The sequence below is a fragment of the Corapipo altera genome, unplaced genomic scaffold, assembly GCF_003945725.1.
Source record: "Corapipo altera isolate COAL_440 unplaced genomic scaffold, ASM394572v1 23, whole genome shotgun sequence".
In the NCBI taxonomy this organism is placed as follows: domain Eukaryota; kingdom Metazoa; phylum Chordata; class Aves; order Passeriformes; family Pipridae; genus Corapipo; species Corapipo altera.
The window spans coordinates 25,438,382-25,457,181 of NW_020884878.1; the positions used below are offsets into that span (position 1 = coordinate 25,438,382).

At 38.1% G+C, this 18,800-nt stretch overlaps 1 protein-coding gene across 5 annotated transcripts in view; it reads right to left on the reverse strand.

Annotated features, from left to right (window-relative positions):
* Positions 1-6,170: 6,170 nt before the first annotated feature.
* The window catches only part of DPH6 (diphthamine biosynthesis 6), a 198,581-nt gene continuing 185,951 nt past the window's right edge, over positions 6,171-18,800 (reverse strand). For all 5 annotated transcript variants that reach the window (XM_027638064.1, XM_027638061.1, XM_027638062.1 and 2 more), the window contains one exon: positions 6,171-7,148. In XM_027638064.1, the coding sequence (XP_027493865.1) occupies positions 7,033-7,148 (116 nt within the window). In that variant the 3' untranslated portion in view covers positions 6,171-7,032. The remainder of the gene's footprint in view (positions 7,149-18,800) is intronic.

Sequence of the window (18,800 nt, forward strand, 5' to 3'; positions counted from 1 at the left end):
TTTCTAGTTGAGCATACACCTAAATGACTTTCCTTTTTTAAAAGAGGGCCATAAATTGTCATCAAAGACAGGAGTCTCAATTCAGCTGTTATTTAAAGACTGTCTACTTGTTCTCAAAGTCCTATATCATCTTTACATCAATATTCTTTATAGAAAAGCAGGAATTCAGGGGATATAAAACCTACAAGCCCAATTAATAAAGCATTACATACATTTTGCATGTTGAATATGGTGAGGGTTTTTTTAAACAAAATTCTGGCTTGCGGGGGTTTTGAGTGACTTTTCTTAATTTCCTTAGCTTATTTTCCAAGATGATTGCTTTTCATCCATTTTTCCCAATAAGAAATAGCGGTAGCTGCCTCCACTTTGCTACAAACTTCTCTGCAGGGCGTTGATCCACTTGTCCTTTAAAAGGGGAAAATCCAGTTTTGGGGAGCGCCTGTTAAGTAAGCAAGTTGTACAGTGATGTGACTCTGCATGTGCGTGTGAGAGAAATCAATTAAAATCCAGAACTGAAAAAATAATTCACTGTATGCAGCATAGAAGAAAAATCATGCTGAAGTCCTGAGCTAACTCACATAATGCTTTCAGGAATCAGAAAAATGACACTGTCAAAACATAACATTAGTTTTCAGAAGGCTCCAGGCAAAATTTTATTTATTTAAAGTTAGCTCCTATTTTAATAACAAAAAACTGGCGGCATATTCTACATCAAAGAAAAAACTTTTCCTAATGTTTCCATTCCTCTTGTGAAGTACTGAAGCTGAAGTAGTGGAGCTGTCTTTCTCTAAAATAATTACATGAGTGGCAGGATCGCAACCTGAGAATGCTTTTTGTCTGCACTAGGGACTGTAGCATAAAGAATCACATTTGGTTTGCCTAATCTGAGCTGCAACATGAGATTGTCAGACTTTTAGTATTTAAATAGTTAGTTTTAAACAAGATCCACAACAATGAAAGACAAGTCCTGAATCAACATCTTGGTACACTGTAGCACCTTGATCAAGGAAAGGTACAAATGAGAGCACATTCATGGGCTATAACTCTCCAGTCAAGACCTATTAACCACATTCCTTGTGGCAGCACCCAGGAGAAATGTCCCCTAACAGCAGGATAGCACACAACTGGTGGCTTCTCTTGCATATTACCCTCATTTCAGGCATCCTCAGCTTCAGAAGCCAGACCAAAGCATGCTGTTAGAGTAGTCAAAGCATTTACCATTTTATACCTTGTTGAAGGGATGAGAGATGTGTTTTAAAGTTCACTTCTGGATCTTTTTCCTGGCAATTCTATTTATTCCTCTTTGTTCTTCATGCATTAATCTTTTATAGTTAGAACTAGCAATAGTGAGAGGCAGTCCAGGGTCCTCTCCTTCAAATACATCCCACAAATAAAGAATAAACCCTAGACCTGTTGTTTGCCTTTTTTAGCTTGACTTCCCCACCAGTTCCTAGTAATATCATTCCTTTGACAATGACTTCTTGTCTGTGTTTCCTTTCTTTTATTTTGTATTCTTTAACACCTCCTCCTTTAAATCTTAACAGCTCTGGAGTTGTGGAAATTTGATTACAAAAGACTCTACATCTGCATGTATCCGTGTCTTGCTGCAGAATGGTCGAGTATGTCTGGAAGTAGCACTAAACTTTGTTGCAACAAGATAACTCTTATATCTGAGAAATGTATTTCTTCCTTCTGGGCCCCCGGTCTTTTATAAGCAACAAAAATAAATTACTGTCAAGGCAGCTACCAGCAAACCCATGGGAATCAGTGAAGATGAAGCAATGCTTGCACAAGCTTGCACCTCTAATGCAATGACAAAACTTCCATCTCCGACAAACGAAGTGGGGCTATGGCAATAACATGATGTACCAGGTCAGAGAGTACTGTCAACAGCTGCCAGCAGCAGGAGTTGCAGAAGGAGAACAGAGACTGCTGCCTGATGGAGCATAGAAGAGGGATTCTCCCCCTGTATCATGGCAAAATCTAAAGTAGAACAAGTTTTCTCATGAGTAACAGTAAGTAATAACACTAGCTGCCTGGTGATGTGCCTTTGAGGTTGAAAACTGCTTCTGTCAAAGCAAATACCCCTACTTGGGAACTGTGGAGAGTGGAGGAGCTCTTCTCCCAGCAGCATAACCACAGAGACCTGCCCACACTCATGCTGCAAGGGGAGGCCCCCAGCATGTGTGGCTGTCCCAGTGATGGCCCAGGCAAATTTTATGTGATGGACTTGTAAAGCCCTTCGGGATCATCAGGGATGAATCACGCTGTAAAATGTATCATTAATTTTACTAGATGTATTATAGACTTCTCCTGTGATCTGAGACTGCTGCAGGCAGTGTGCTGGGGGAAAAGCTTTCCAGATTGTGCTCATGCAAATTCCTATCTGTGATCACATTCGTTCTGGTTCCCACTACAACATTACTTTCACACTCATGTGTGCTGCTCACTCAGTCTAAACTTTTTGCTATTGCAGGTTGTATGACTACAACATAGCATCCCTTTGCCAACACCTTGGAAAGGGTGAGAAAACATAAAAATATGGAAATAGAGGCACAAGAAATCAAATGGATATGCTTAAACTTATCCAGGAAAGCAGTAGTGTGATCCTAACCTATGCCTCCTGACTTTAACAGGCCCCCTAACAGGTTACTAGATTGGAGCATCTGTCACTTTGTTCAGCTTGGTTTTTTGTTCTGAAACATTTATTTTCTTCTGATCTGGGGATCTTTGTAATTTAGAGAAGAGCTGGAATTTCTGAAAGCTGGGAAAAACAAATGTGAAATCTGACCTATTCTGAGTACATCCTATTTGCACTGTGGACACTAAGTCTTGTCAGCCCAGTTAAATCATGCCAACAGTATTTCAGGATGATTTAGGATTAGTTGATACAGTCAGAAAATAGCCATATAATAGAAAATGGAGGATGAACAGACATATCCAAAAAGTGTTTTTTAAACATTGCAAATGAAATGGAGAATCAAGGCAAAGGCAAAGGCAAGGCTGATGACATATCCTATGAGAAGATCCTCAGAACAAATTGTCTATTTGGGAATGTAGGGAAAAAGCAGACAGTGCTCTAAGAAAAAAATGAGAAAAGCAGGAAATCACAGGCAAATCCTAGCCATGAATTAATCCAACAGAAGTCAAATCCAAGAAATTGTGAGCAGTGAATCATCAGTAAAAGGGCACTTGCATGCAACATATGAGTTCAGTTCACAGGTACCCAGTCTGTTTTTTAAAATTAAAATTTAAAATAGGTCAAAAATATTCAGTGTTCAGATGAAAGTTGAAAAAAAGAAGCTTGCAAAGTCTCAAGTCTGTATTTTGAATGTTTGTCTAATACATCAACACAAGCTGGCTTGCCAGAAGTATTAAAATACAAGTAAAAAGATCATAAATTAGTAAATTGTCAAGTATTCTTAATATGTATTCTCAATGCCAGACATTTATAATAGTAAAAGCAGGTTACTTAAATATTAAGTGCCGGTTAGTACTCAGAACAGTTTTACTTTAACACACAGAATAAGATAGGTTTGCTTCAGCAAACCCCTCCTGAAAGAAATAACAATGTTATTCTTTAAAAGTTAAATGAAAACATGATGCATGAAAAAGTTTCTGTACTGTAGGATTTCTGCGTTCATTTAAAGAACTGTTACACCATGAAGTACAAATCTTTTATTAAACTGATGCATTCATTTATTTGAAATAAAAGTTTTATTCAGTCACTGTATTTTGATAGACTAGACTCTGCACATAGACAGGAGATAATGGATTGAATAGGATGTCCTTGAAGGAGAAGAGCTGCTTCAGATTACCTTTCTAATACTCAGGAGACATCATAGTTCCAATGCTCGTCAGACTTCTGAAGGCTAAGAGGAAAGATGCGCCCATGCTATCTGGTGTAACAAATCAGCTGCTGAATCACCTAACTGTAAAACTCAGAGGGAAAAAAATTAAATAATCTCTGCTTAAAATACCTCAGTGTCATTTTAAAATCTATTTAGGAAGATCAGCTCTGGTGCCTTTATAGCACCTTAGCCATGTGCTTTGTAAAGGCTCACTGGTACTGTTGCCATCACTGGGTTTTGAAATGAGTACAGTGCAAAGTTACTAAATCAGTTTTGGTCTTGCAATGCCATTTGGTCATACTTTCAAGCAATTAAAGACATTGATATAAAGAGAATTTTAAAAGGAGGAAGAGACAAAATTTCACAGACACAGAGAACTATAACAAGACATAGATTATTTCTGGGAAAAAAAAGAACCAGAAAAAGTGTGTAAGACATATTCTAACACTTGTTAAGAAGAGAACGAAAAATTTAAACCTTGGGTTACATTTTAAAGACATTTTTCCACCCATTACATAGCTCTTCTGTGTTCTGAGTGCTGGAGTCTAGATAAGCCAACTTTTTTGTGTCGTAATATGCACACAAAACATTCTCTTGCTGGTTTAGTTAAAATCAGAGGAACAGAAGAATTTGTGTGTATATATAAGTCTTCAAAACCAGTGTTTTAGCATATATGGGAATTTGCAGTCTCAAGATTAAAACTTGCTGGGGTAAATACTCTACTAAGCTTGCTTTGAAAAAAAACCCATTTAAAAACAAAAAGACAAAACCCCCCTGCATCTATAAATTTTGAGTATCAGATGTCTTTCCCTCTTTTCACTAAAACACATATATGTATGTGCATGTATGTGTCTATGCCCGTCTCCCTACCTCACAGTCAGCTAGCACTGTTGTTACAAAGAAAGATAAAAATAAGGCAGATAAAATGGTGCTATTTCCTTCTATTATAAAAGTCTTAAGTCTCTATATGGTGCACAACACTTTAATCACCTACCTTGCATATCAGTGTTGAACAAATGGCCTTGTTCATACCTAAAACACCACAGACTCAGCTTATCCTTTTAGTTACTCACACCACTTAAACACTGTTTGAAACCTCTCAAGGAGAAAAAGTCATCAAACTATTCTTTTTTAGCTATTAACAATGTAAACCAGTTGAAGTTTTAGTTCTCAAAAAAAAAAAAAAGAAAAGGTTTGCTTTCAGTTGAGAGAAAAATAGATGATCACACTGTTTTCAGCCCAATGCATTCTATTACCATTTCTCAATGCAGTTCTAATGGGAAAAAAGAAGGCTAATTTGAGTCACAAATCTTACAGGAATACTTGCAGAAAAAGCTAGTTTCTTTAGGAGCAAATATCCTGCCACCTTAAAATATGCAGTACAGTACAAAAGCTAAGATCAACGTTTCATTATCATTTTTAAACTCATAAGGAAAACAATGACTGCTACAGGAGTCATTGCATAAGTCAAACTTATGCCATCTCTTTGGTTTCTGTATGTATCAATGTGAACTTAAACTTCATCCTTATCTCTCTGAAAGTACATCTCCTTCTCTTCTGATTCAGTCCAGCTTGGGTCTGTGGTCTGTGAGCACTCCACAGTGAGAGAAATAAAGTATTTCCAGGGAGAAGTGAGAAAACGATTTAGCCTTCTAAAAGAGTAGAATTGAAATAAACCAGGCACACCCAGGTATTAACAAGCCCTCTTTCGACTGTGGGAAAGAACAAGGATCAAATATGTTTTAAGTCTAACATAAAAATGATACTGAATACTAATCAACTAATGAATTGTTAACAGGTTCATCCTTTTTTCCTTCAGAAATTTAATACATACATATATTTATACACTGTTATATAACAGGCACTCTTTGCCTTCCCCTTTCAAAAATATTTGAAGACCTGTGAAAAAAGTAATTTTTACTAAAGAACATGGCAGCTCTGCTATATTACTTGATGTAATAGTAAGGAACAGTAACATTTAACAGTCTCTAATTTCAAATATTGATCAGCATAGTATGCTGGCCATGCAAAGCTTCTAACAGAGGAAGATCTTATTTTTAGTCACTTGTTTCATTTCAGGTGCAGCCAAGTGCATTTCTGGTAGCGGGTAAGAAAATTAAATCAGAATGCTAGCTCCACCTCTTAGTTACCTCAATATAAACTTACTACCGTGCAGCTGTCTTCTCAGTTATATGCTGCTGCAAGAGTGCTCCAGTGCTCACACACTGGAAGAGAAGCAGTAAGAACATACAGATATAGAACATAGGCAAGGCAAAGGTTTGATACTCTTTCTTTAAAGTTTAATTTTATAGCCTTTTCCTGAAAGTAAGATTTCTCTACAGTGCAAAAGGCTTTCTTTCTTGTATTGACCTTATGTAATGAGTAAAATATCAGTGGCAATGAAATTGATAGGAGCTGTGTGTCTGAGTCGGTTTTAGTGAAAGCAGTGGTAAAACTCCTGTTGATTTTCTGGACAAGACTGAAGCCCTGCTTTAATGGTAGCTCTGAATACTGGTAGCTTCCTGAATATTGGTAGCTCTTTAATAAGAGCTGTCTACCAGATGTAAAGCATAAAGATACCCCTGCCTCAGAAAGCAGGATGGCAAATCCTATTGTCTGGCCATCATCTCCATTATTTGTTTCTGTAAAATATGCATACTGAATACTCCTCTGAATAATTCTTCTACTGTGCTAGAAAATGGATAAAATTTGGCCACAAATAAGGTTTCCATGAGTTGGCCTGAAGTGAGTATATTCAACATAGAATTGAAAGGAATCCAGTCTTTAAAACCGTATTGGAGGTAATATTCTGGTTTCACTTCCATCCAAATGATCTGAAGTTATAATCAGTGTATTGTAACCAGGCCTAAATATACAAAACAAAAGAGCTGATGTGATCTGATCAACTGCATCTCCCAAGAGCCACCTGCTATTACCTGTAGATATTTAAAAATAAGTGAGAAAGAAGTACATTATTTTTAAATGAAACCTTTATTCTTCATACAAACCTGACTCTGTCACATATAATGAGGCATCATTAACAAGCTAAATACGACTTTGCTTAAATCAAACAATATTGCTTCATGAAAGTATCCAACACAGTTGGTATTGACTCTTTTCTTTGTTCTCTCCTGCATGGAATGTATGTGTGTTTCGACATCAGCTCATCTCTTTTGAACTGCTAGCTTAGCCAGCATATCATATGAATAACTTCCTTGCCAGGTAAGTCCACCACAGGTACTAAAATCAGAGCTGGGGCCTTCTCTTCCAGATATTTTTCAAGGTATCCTTGCAGTCCTAAAATAGAAATGAAACAATTAATGAATTCTCTTTGTCTTGTTTTCTATTGTGTCCTGTCTCTTACAAATGATTTCTAAATAATTTTTTGAAAATTATTGTGGGGTAGCAATTAAAAAAAAAAAAGGAAGTGAAATGCAACTCTTAAATTTTCACTTTATATAGAAGGACCAATTATCATCTCCCACCTCCTTGTCAACTAATTTGAGATTAATTTTACATGTTGCCTAAGGTGAGAATTCAGCAAAACAGTTAAATGCATGTTTCAACCTTGAGTGAGCAAGTGGTTTGTTGATTACCAATAGAGCAAGCTGAAACTACGTGCAGGTAGTAAAAATAGCTGAAGGGCAGTTGAAATTCTGTTCTTTGTCATTTTTGGTATTTGGGTGATCAGCACATAGTTGCCTGTAAATGAAATTCTTCTCTCAAATCCCACTGCAGCGCAGCAATCTACTAGAAGTTAAAATGGGCCATTTTAAAAAACTTTATGAACATGATTTTGATTTCAAATCAATGGAAGCATCCCATGTTAAAGAGACAGTGGAGGAAGTCCAGAAATGGCAACATATATGACTGCATATCTGGAACTACAGTAAGATTCAAACTGCTAAAAATACAGAATCTGGCTACAAGGAGCTCTAAAGGGACTGATATGTGTGGCAGAAGTTCAGAAATTTAAAAGTCCATTATGGGAACTGAATTAATAATTTAGAAGACCTAATTAGAATATGGAAGAAAACTAAAGAATGGAAAATTTAAACTCAGTATCAAGATGTTTCTGGTCATGCTGCAGCCTCAGTGAACATACTAGAAATCAAGCCACACAGAACCCTAAAGAAGACTACCGAAAACCCTTTGAATGACCCTACAAAAGACAGTTTCCTAATGATAAGGTATGGCCTGCATGGGTTTTTGTTGCAATAAGTTATTTCTGTCAGCAGCTTCTGTGATTATGGCAATTCTTTATAACACTAAGCAATCTTGGCTAGAGAGGGTGTAAAGAGGGCAGAACTTGAAGACTGTCAGAGCTTTTTTTTTTGGTGTCACTGCCTGTGAAACTGTGAATAGGCAGTTCAAAGTGTTACCTCATCCAGGATAAAACAGGAATTTTGCAATTGTATTCACTGAAGCCAAAACTCTTCTCTCTATCTGGCAGCAGTAGCATAAAATGTAATAATGGCAGTGCTACCAACAAAATACTGCTAAGACAGTACCAGTCTTCTGAAATTCTGCTGACTTCCTTTTGTATTAACATCACTGACATTGGAGGTGAAGATAGGCATGGATGACCCAAAGACCAACAGTCACCTCAAAGGTCAAAGGACTCCTTCATATGGTGTGTAAAAAGGGACTAAGTCTTTATATTACAGATATTCAGCAGTGACCCAATAATTAAACAGCAACTAGCATTTTTATTCTAAACTTTGACTTCAGAAAACTGTACGGCTATTCTAGCTCAAATGGCATTAAGTGGAAGGGGTAAAGGCAAGCCATCTCAAAAAGTCATGCATTCCACCCTATTAAAATTCCATTTCCTTTTTTTCATCAATTAAAATTGTGAAAATGTAATTTTTGTCTTTAACCTTTTTCAGAGGCTTAAAAGACCAGATATTCTTTTCAAAGGGAGAATTTGAAAGTGGGGCTATCTGAAAATAGAACTCCATTCTTTTGGATTTTTGAGGTGGCCAAAATAGTTGTAAATATTTACATTTGAACATTCCCTAGTGGACTTGGTTGCCAGTCAGAAAGAGCCACCTTTCCTAAAGACCACTGCCTTTTCTATTGCCAGTGCCTACATGTATAAATGAAATGTGGGTGAAAATCTGGGACATATGTCTCTAAATATTTTATTGTACTTTCAAATCAAATAGTTTGATATGAAAACAGTCTAAATTAGACATGCATACATTTAAAAATTATAGATAAAAGTTTGCTCATGTAAATTTCCCTTGAAAAGCAGAGACTGAGTCATCTAAAACAGTAACATTGTACTCTCAGGTCTCACAGAAGACAATGCACAATTAATAAATCCGTGGCAACCTATGTAATTATAGCTGACACAACCAATAATTTGACAGCTATATATTTTACCTGCTATAATAAGTTACTCTAAATCTTCCAATACTAACTGTATATTTTTAATGATGAGACACTAATAAAGACACTATCTATATTTTTTTCACTCATTCAAATTGTGCTTTTAGGCAGAGCCTCAGTCACGAGTGTTTTCTGAAGTATATAACTATTCAAATACAAAGATTTCAAAAACATCTTTCCTTTATATTACTTATGGAAATGCTTGCTCAGTTGCATGCCGTAGTTATAAAGGTTGATGTTAAAAGTGAAAACAAGTAATGGACAGAGGCTTGCAGTGAGTGTGTTATATATATGACTACTATTAGTTTTAGTTATTTAATCTGCCCTGATACAGGATGTTTATTAAAGTGAAAGGAAAACCAGCTGATTCTCAAGCAGCAAACAAGTGGTGTGCATTGTGCATGTTTTCATTTCCTGTGACATTCCACATTAATTTTGCTAGCTACAAGCAGCACACTTGCAGTCTTATAGAGACCAGCCAGGGACTCCTGAGGGAACAGAAGCCAACAGGGAAACACTAACGAAATATCTCAAAGGAATTAAGGGGCATTCCTCTGAGAAGGCACCATGGCTGACAGCCCGGCTGAGGTACCTTTACACCAGTGCACAAAGCATGGACAACAAACAGGAGGAGTTGGAATACACCATGCTGCTGAAAAGTTATGTCCTTGTTGCCATTACTGACACTTGGTGGGATGAATTCCATGATGGGAATGCAGCTATCAATGGCTACAGGCTGTTCAGAAAAGACAGGAGAGGGAAGAGAGGGGGAGAGGTTGCCCTCTACATCGAGAGTTGTATTGAGTGTGAAGAGCTGTCTTTGAAGAACAGACATGAGCAGGTCAAGAGCCTGAACATACATAAGTCTATGGGACATGACGAGATGCATCCCAGTGTCTTGAAGGAAGTGGCGGATGTAGTTGCCAAGCCACATGCCATGATATTTGAAAAGTCTTGGCAGTCAGGTGAAGTCCCAGGTGACTGGAAAAACAGAAACATTGTACCCATCTTTAGAAAGGGTAGAAAGGAGGACCCTGAGAACTATGACCTGTCAGCCTCACCTCTACATAGGAAGGTCATGGAACAGATCTGTCTAGAAGCTCTTCTGAGGCACATGGAGAAGATGGAGGTGATTTGAGACAGCCAGCACAGCTTCACCAAGGGCAAGTCCTGCCTGAATAACCAAGTGGCCTTCTATGACAGAATGACTCTATCAGTGAACAAGGGAAGGGATACAGATGTCATTTATATGAACTTCTGGAAAGCCTTTGACATGGTCCCCCACAACATTCTGCTTTCTAAATTGGAGAGAGATGGATTTGATGGGTAGACTGTTGGATGGATAAGGAATTGGTTGGATGGTCACATCACTGACAAGTGGTGTCCCTCAGGGGTCTATATTGGGACCAGCGTTATTTAATATCTTCATTAATGACATAGACAGAGGGATCGAGTACACCCTCAGCAAATTTGCAGATGACACCAAGCTGAGTGGTGTGGTTGATCACACCACCTGAAGGATGGGATGCCATCCAGAGGGATCTGGACAAGCTCAAGGTGGGTCCATGGGAATGTCATAATGTTTAATAAGACCAAGGGCAAGGTGCTGCACCTCGGTCGGGGCAACCCCCAGTCTCAATACAGGCTGGACATGAACAGATTGAGAGCAGCGCTGCCAAGCAGGACTTGGGGATGCTGGTGGATGAGAGGCTGGACATTATCCAGCAATGTGCACTTGCAGCCCAGAAAGCCAGTTGTATCGCAAGCTGCATCACAAGAAGCATGGTCAGCAGGTCAAGGTGATTCTGCCCCTCTACTCTGCTCTGGTGAGACCCCAACTGGAGTACTGCGTCCAGCTCTGGCATCCGCAGCACAGGGAGGACATTGATCTGCTGGAGTGAGTCCAGAGGAGGCCATCAAGATGATGAGAGAGATGGAGCACATCTTGTACAAGGAAAGGCTGAGAAAATTGGGATTTTCAATCTGGAGAAGAGAAGACTTCAGGGTGACCTAATTGCTGCCTTCTAGTACCTGAGAAAAGCCTAGAAGAAAGATGGAGAAGGACTTCAAAAGAGCATGTAAAGACAGGACAAGGGGGAATGGATTCAAACTGATAAAGAGTAGGTTTAGATTAGATATTAGGAAGAAATTCTTTGATGTGAGGGTAGTGAGGCACTGGAAAAGGTTGCCCAGAGAAGCTGTGGATCCCTGGAAGTGTTAAAGGTCAGGTTGGAACCCAAACCGTTCTATGATTCTGTGTTTATAACTACATGAAATTTGCTGAAAGCAAGCGAGCTTTATCCTGTAAGATGAATCCCCCTGCTCCCAAAGGATTCACAGAAGTTCAGGGAGATACGAAGTGTCTTCCTGCACTGCTATGCATTTTTGTTTTGACCTGGCTACAGCTGAGGGATATGGACATAACTAAAACTTAAAATGAACAAAAATTATTCTAAGTTTTCTGGCATTACCATCTATTTTTGCCATTTCTCTATAAAGACAGGATACTGAGATCAACAGTTCGATGGTCTCTTATGTTGACTTAGCAGCCCTTCCATATAACATGGTACAAACTAAGGCTGTCAGCTGTTGTTTTTAAAAGGTGCTTTCACACTAAGAAAGAACAGTGTCCTGAGAGCTCCTAAAGGGTCATTCCAAATGATTAGGAAGATGATTTTTACATTGTTGCGATCATTAGTAGGATTTAGGCAGTATCAGGTGAGGCCACAGAATCCACATACGTTTTCAAAACCAGGCCCTTGATATTGCTGCCATACTCTTGCTTCATTGTATATCTGCAGGGGAGGAGTAATCTAATAGCTCATATGGAAAAGGAAAGTGGTAACAAAAAGGAAGATCACATTTAGCCTAGTATATAAAAAATCACTTTCTGATTACTACTATCTTTCATTCACTTTTTAACCAAAAGGTATTGTTACATTGCTTAGAGAAGGTTTTTAAATCCCTGAGCTAAAAAAGCTCCACTGCTTCTGCTGTGGAGATCTGACATGCAGCATGTACTTTGAAAAGATGCATCACAGGGGATCAGGTTCCTAACATTTGACTAAGAGTTCCAGTCCCAAAAGATCTGCCCCTAGTGTGCAGAGCACTTAACCCTTCGACCAGTACCAACATGACTATTCACAAATTATTGATGTCCCTAAATCCCTGGCAGATTGCAGACAGTTCTTGTCTCCCTTGAAGCCAAAGCGTATGGTCACTAATGAGATGGATTAAAAATACATATACACATTCAGGGCTTTGCCACATGAATGTAAAGCCACAGAAATGTTAGAAGGTGATTGAACTGTACTGAACACTGTTAAATACATGATTAGCTTGTAATGGATAATTTCCATTGATCTATATACAATTTCCCAGCATAGTTTAATTAAAGCTGTCTGGAACAAGCCTCTGCCTTAAATGGTCAAGCAATGCAATGAAAAGGTGAAACACAAGGAATGGGAGGCCCCCCTTTCTTAAACATCCAGCTGACTATCTCTGTGGTTTACAACCACAGCAAGGAAGGAAACTGTGCTTTAAAATATTGTCTGTTTTTACAGTTCAGGATTTTCCCCATATTCTTCTTAATATAAAATGATGTAGTGGAATATAAGATTTTGAAACAAAACCTGTACAATTTGCTTGCTTCGTTGCAATTAATGCCTTTCTGTCCAAAACAAAATCAAGCCCTGTAAACAGGAATATACAGTTGGAATATAAAAGGAAGTCTAAAAAATATGATTTTGCACTGATTGTTTTGATGCGGCTGTGAAGATTTTAAATGACAATAACGTGGACATTTCGCACAGTGAAATACTTGGTTTGTCATACGGTACCTTATGCTTTTTGTTACTGTTCTTGATGACATTATTTCATGTTGGTCATTGTGCTATTAAGGGACCAGGTTTTCAAAATTGCTCTGCCCACAGGAAAAATGGAGGCAACATGTTGTAAATATTTTTGTTTCCACATATCAGCTACAACTCAAAAAATGCTGAGAGCCTACCAGTTGCAGGGAAAATAGTTTAAAGATGCATTATTCAATGCTTTTATAAATTTATTCCAAAATTATAAAATTTGAAGTCAGTCTTGATTTTTTTGCCAAGTGGGAAACATTCATATGCACAAAAAGAGGGAAATTAACAATAAATAAACTTAGGGAGATGGAACGGGAATTTGCTTTGAAGTCACCCACTTCTGATTCTTTATCCTGGTTATTACACTGCTTTACCTTGGTCCTTCTGGTTTTGAGTGAGTTGCAGGCTGTCTTTGACTACTTAGTTATAATATAAGATAGTGATGATTTGCCTTCTTCTAATGATGGTCAGGGTGTAACTGACTTTTGTTGATAAAAAAGGGAGTTCTTTGGAACCTTTCTGCAGCCCAGATTAGGCAGAGCTATAGAGATGATATAAGCTCCTTCATGCAATACTGATGATGCATTTCAGTCACTCTGGCCTGGGATATTTATCTGAATACAAGTTAAGTAGCTGCTTTGAATTGCAGCGGAAGTCTGTTATAGCCATGATATATGAGACAAATGACCAGTATGAGTTTGGATAAGGCTGTGAAACGGCTTTAAACCTGAGATTTCCTAAACCAATCTTTGAAAATGTGACTATAAAAGAACTTGTGTTCTTTTCTACATTACATTCAAAACATAATCCATGTGGTGGACATTTCTTAAGCTGTATCTAGATTTGTCTCCTTTCTTTCAATGTGAACAATTGATGAATGAGCTTTCCTGCTGAATGGTAAATACACAGTAACATTTGTTCCAAAAAATTAAAAAGTAACTAGCATATTTTAGACTTCAGAAAAACACCAAATTTACTGTTTCGGGCCTGTTTGTAAAGTATATATACCCCAAAATGAAAAAGAAAAAAAAAGAAATTACAGAGGGAATTGTAGTTGCATTTGGAACTCAAGTCTCTACAAACACATGCCTGGTCAGATGCCAGAGTTGCCACTCAGATCTGCATGTCTGTATTTGCAAACAATTCTTTCATAAAAACCTGTCTCCAAGAATTCATCACATTACATTTCAGTTTGTATTGCAATTTATGGACCCATCTATACTGGTGGGCTTCTTTCTTCTCATACTAAACTAGTTTGAGTTGTGACAATGAAAATGTCTTTTTCAAGTGATCACATAACAGATGAAAATACAGCCTGTACTGAAAGCACTAAAGCTAATGTTAGCCATCCTCTTTCAGCTTGTCCCTAAAACAGAAGAGCCATTTCAGATGATTGCAACCTCTTCTGTGAAGGATGTGGTTATTAGGATCCAGACTGATAGGACTCTGTCACTTTGGACATAAAATACTGTGACTTGAACACACAGATACATACAAAACAGGGTAAAACTTCACCCAACAGAGCATTCACTGAGTGAAATCATACAATCATAAAATGGTTTGAGTTAGAAGGGATTTTTAAAGTTCTTCTAGTCCATCCCCCTTCAATGAGCAGGGGTGTCTTCAACCAGATCAGGCTGCTCAGAGCCCCGTTCAATCTAACCCTGAAAGTTTCCAGCGATGGCACATCTACTAGCTCTCTAGGCAATGTCTTCCAGTGTCTCACCACCTTCACTGTAAAAGACTTCTTCCTTATATCTAGTCTGAATTTACTCTCTTTCAGTTTAAAACCATTACTCCTTGTCCTATGAAAAAGTCTGTCCCATCTTTCTAATAAGCTCCCTGCACATATTGAAAGGCCAAAAAAAGCTCTCCAAAAAGCCTTCTCCAAGCTAAATAACCCCAGCTATCTTAGCCTTTCCTCATAGGAGATGTGTCCCACTCCTCTGACCATTTTTTGTGGCCCTCCTCTGGACCTACTTCAACAGGTCCATGTCTTTTTTGTGCTAAGAGAAAAATCTGCTATAAAGGGAAGACTAGTACTCTTATATTTTACTGTTAGTCCTGTTTATGCAGTGGACTTCTTGTCCCTTTGGAATCTATCCCAGACTGGACAGAAACAGTTCTAGCAATGTTTTTAAGGAGGCTACAGTGAAAACATAATAAAAGTTGCTATAGGCTGGATGGGTACCCACAGGAGTTCTAGCAACTCTTCCTACAGCTGAGCAGATGAAAGGAAATGAGGAAAACGAGCTGTGTTTTCCTGCATGTCTTACTGATAACTCCTGCTCTCAGATTAAGTGAGTAGAAGTTGAGAAAGACAGCAGCCATAGATAGACCTTACTGTTCATGGGAGATAAAAGAACGATGAGTGATTGGCTTATTTTAATCCACTCTAGTTAGTCAGTCAGGATGCTTGAACTCTGCACCGCTAGCAGCAAGAGGAGAGGGACAGCTGGCATCAAATGACCAACTCTGAAGGAATCCAGAAGCTGTCTCTTCCCCTCTCAGCCTCACAATTCTCTCTGCTGTTCCTCTGTTTCAACAGGAGGGTGTGGGAAGGAAAAAGGGCTCACTCAGAATCAGTGAGGGCATTAACATTTACAGGAACCTCACTTTTCTAGAGCTGAGTCACTTGGCTGAGTAACTATGCAAGTTTTTTTAGACTGTAGCTCATGCATTTTTTTTAGCATCTGAAAGAAAATTAGTAGACAAAACAGTTATTTTTAGTGCTGGTTTGATTGTGGGCCTGTCAGCCTTGGTGATGCATCTCTTTTATCAAGCTGCCACAATAACTTGTTTTGTTTTCAGAGCAAAGTTTGATTAAAGACCAATTTCAGAAAAGTTACTCACTGTGGGCGTTAATTAGTGCTTTCTGGACTCTGCGGGGTTTATCTTATGATCCGTTTCACTTACTAAACCCTGTAATTCAATTTACATAAAGATGGGAATGAACTAACCCCTTTGTATTCTTCTGAAGGCTTCTGTTTAACTCACTCATGAAAGAACTTCTCTCCTATCATTCCCTAATAAGGAATTCTAATTTCTTGCCTTTTTTAAACAAAATTAAAGCAATACTTTACATCTATAAAGACTTTTTGAACTAATGAACTGAGAAAGAACTTCAGAAGGTGGTAGGTGAGCTTTAGGAAGCCTTTGCTTCTAAATAATGTTTTCAGACGTGCCCTAGTATACTTGGGAAAACTGGTAAACATCTATTTCTATTCTCTGCATTTTTGTGGGAGGGGAGTATTGTCATTCTGTAAGAGAAGGTCGCTGGCACTCCCCTCCTCTCCTCTTACTAGCAGAAAAGAGAAGCCTTTTGTCTTTTTGCAAGCAATAGGCCACTTACTAGCTCAAAAATATTAAAAAGGTGGTTCATGAAAAAGATTAGTAGTACTGGCAGGTAAAAAGTAGAACATGGAAGCAGAATTTATAACATAATAGATTAGGAACATAGATTAGGAACTGTGGAATAAAATGAATGAAAAGAAAATGCCATTGCGGTACTACACAAATATGAGCAGACCAAAAAAAACCCAGCCCAAAAGAAAACCTTACTCAGCTACATTGAGTATTTGAAACTAAGGTGTATAAAACATGAAACCAGTACTAAAAAGACCAAATCTGTGAAAAAGAAGATGACCTAAAATGGTCTTTTTTTTTTAGTAGACAGCCTGCACAAGAGAACTGAGGCTGGATGAAGCAACATATTCAAGCAGAGTTCGTGGACACTACCATCTTAAAACATTCTCTTCCAAGTATACATTCTCTCTTGAACTTCTTCTCAAATTTTGAAACCTAAACTTCATCTTAGGTATAATATGAACTTAGGATGGTATGGAGTCTTCCTAAAGTTGTACAGTGTGACAGATGCACTGGAAATGATGAGGAGGCAAGCAAGTAAGGCAATGCTAATCATCAAATATACTGATATTTATACCAATTACAATTTCAATCCCAAATGCCATCCCTAAGACAATTATATGCCATCTAACTCTCTCTGGATATACAGAAGTTACTTTCCAAAGTGCACACAGTACCAGTCAAGTTAGGTATGTTATCATGCACATCAATGGCAAGTTGCAGAAATAAATGTGACTCTTTGAAAGATAAACAAAATGCACATTAGTTATAGATGTTTCTCAGTAGAAAGAATTAAGATTTAGCTTCCATAATAATTTGTCCAAGCTGATGGTTTAGAAAATAGCAGAACATGAAAACTCATCACTTTGTGTTTTCCAGTGTTCTGTTTTTAGCCATGTCCTAGATACAGATTGAGAATCGGCCTATACAAGGTTATAAATGTGCACTTTTGTTTAAAATGTCATTAACCTTCTGCACTAAATAAAGAAACACTTAAGTATGCCCTTCCAGTACTCACAGTGAAGTCTAAATATAATTTCAAAGGGAACAGAGGACTGAACTTTCCAAGTGCAATCACTCAGGGAAGAACTTGTGCTTTTTCTAAAACCATGATAGAGTGCAAAGATCATAAGCCTGTTTTCCCTGTGTGCTATCTTTCAATGCTGTAACGATCCAATCTCTTTATGGGGTAGATGGTTACTGAATTTGTACTCCAGCTGCGTCCAGAGTCTCTGGGGAAGATGGGCTGTAATGACACCAAGCAGGGATGAATTACAAATAGAGAAAGATTATTACAAACATGGAAAACAGTAAGGACCCATTTTTCAAAAGGCATCTAAGAATGCACTTCACAGTATGTGTATGCACTTGTTCACTCATACAGTCACCTGAATGTGCCTATGTGGGCAGACAGAACCACAGGATTCGCTAGGGGCTCACACACTCTGAATCAGATAAACATGTACTTTCTTTATTTTTTTTTCCAGATTAATTGAAAATTTGGTGTGAAAATGATCAACTGCAACAGCACCTGTGCAGTAATTATGTAACTTGCTTTTTTACCCTTAGGTCACATTACAGCTACTGACTCTTGGCCCATAGTCCAAGAGCACGAGATGGCGCAGATTTGCAAGCTGTAGGACAGTTGGTTGCTGTGCCCTCCAGGTAGGGTTGGGGACACTGGTGGGGCAGTGTGTGTGGGAAGCTCAGCTGTGCCTGCTGGTAATTCAAGAACTTTTATCTCTAGGGCCTGTCAATCTGGCACCTTTCACAAGTGTTAAATTCACTTAAGTATATTTTTTAAGAAGCTGTCATGAGACATACTGAAGCAAATATGTCCTTCAGTGGTTACACATGGACTCGGTTATAACAATGTTTGTTAAGTGCTTTGACATCCCCAAATGATATGTTTGGTGTAGCTTCCACATTTGTTCGTTTATTCAAGTCTGCTAAATAGCCTCCCAAACCAATAGGTTTAAGAAATATCTCACTGGACACAGTGCATCCAAAAGGCCTGACCATGAAGAGATGTTTATATAACTAGAGGACACCACATACATCTGCTGGTAGGAGAATTTAGTCTACAAATAATACAAAAACTTTCTAAAAGATGTTGTGGTAAGCATCTTTAGACTGGGTACGCAGAAGTTCATATGGTCCTTGCTTTATGTCAAGTTGCGATTATTTAAAATAATACTGACAGAATAATTGTTTTCAGTTTCTAGGCCAGATTCTCAACAACTGTAGATTTAGCTGTGTTAATTTATACCTGCTGAGGAGTTTGCACAGTAGATTACATATTTATATATAGTATCATGTAAAGTAATGA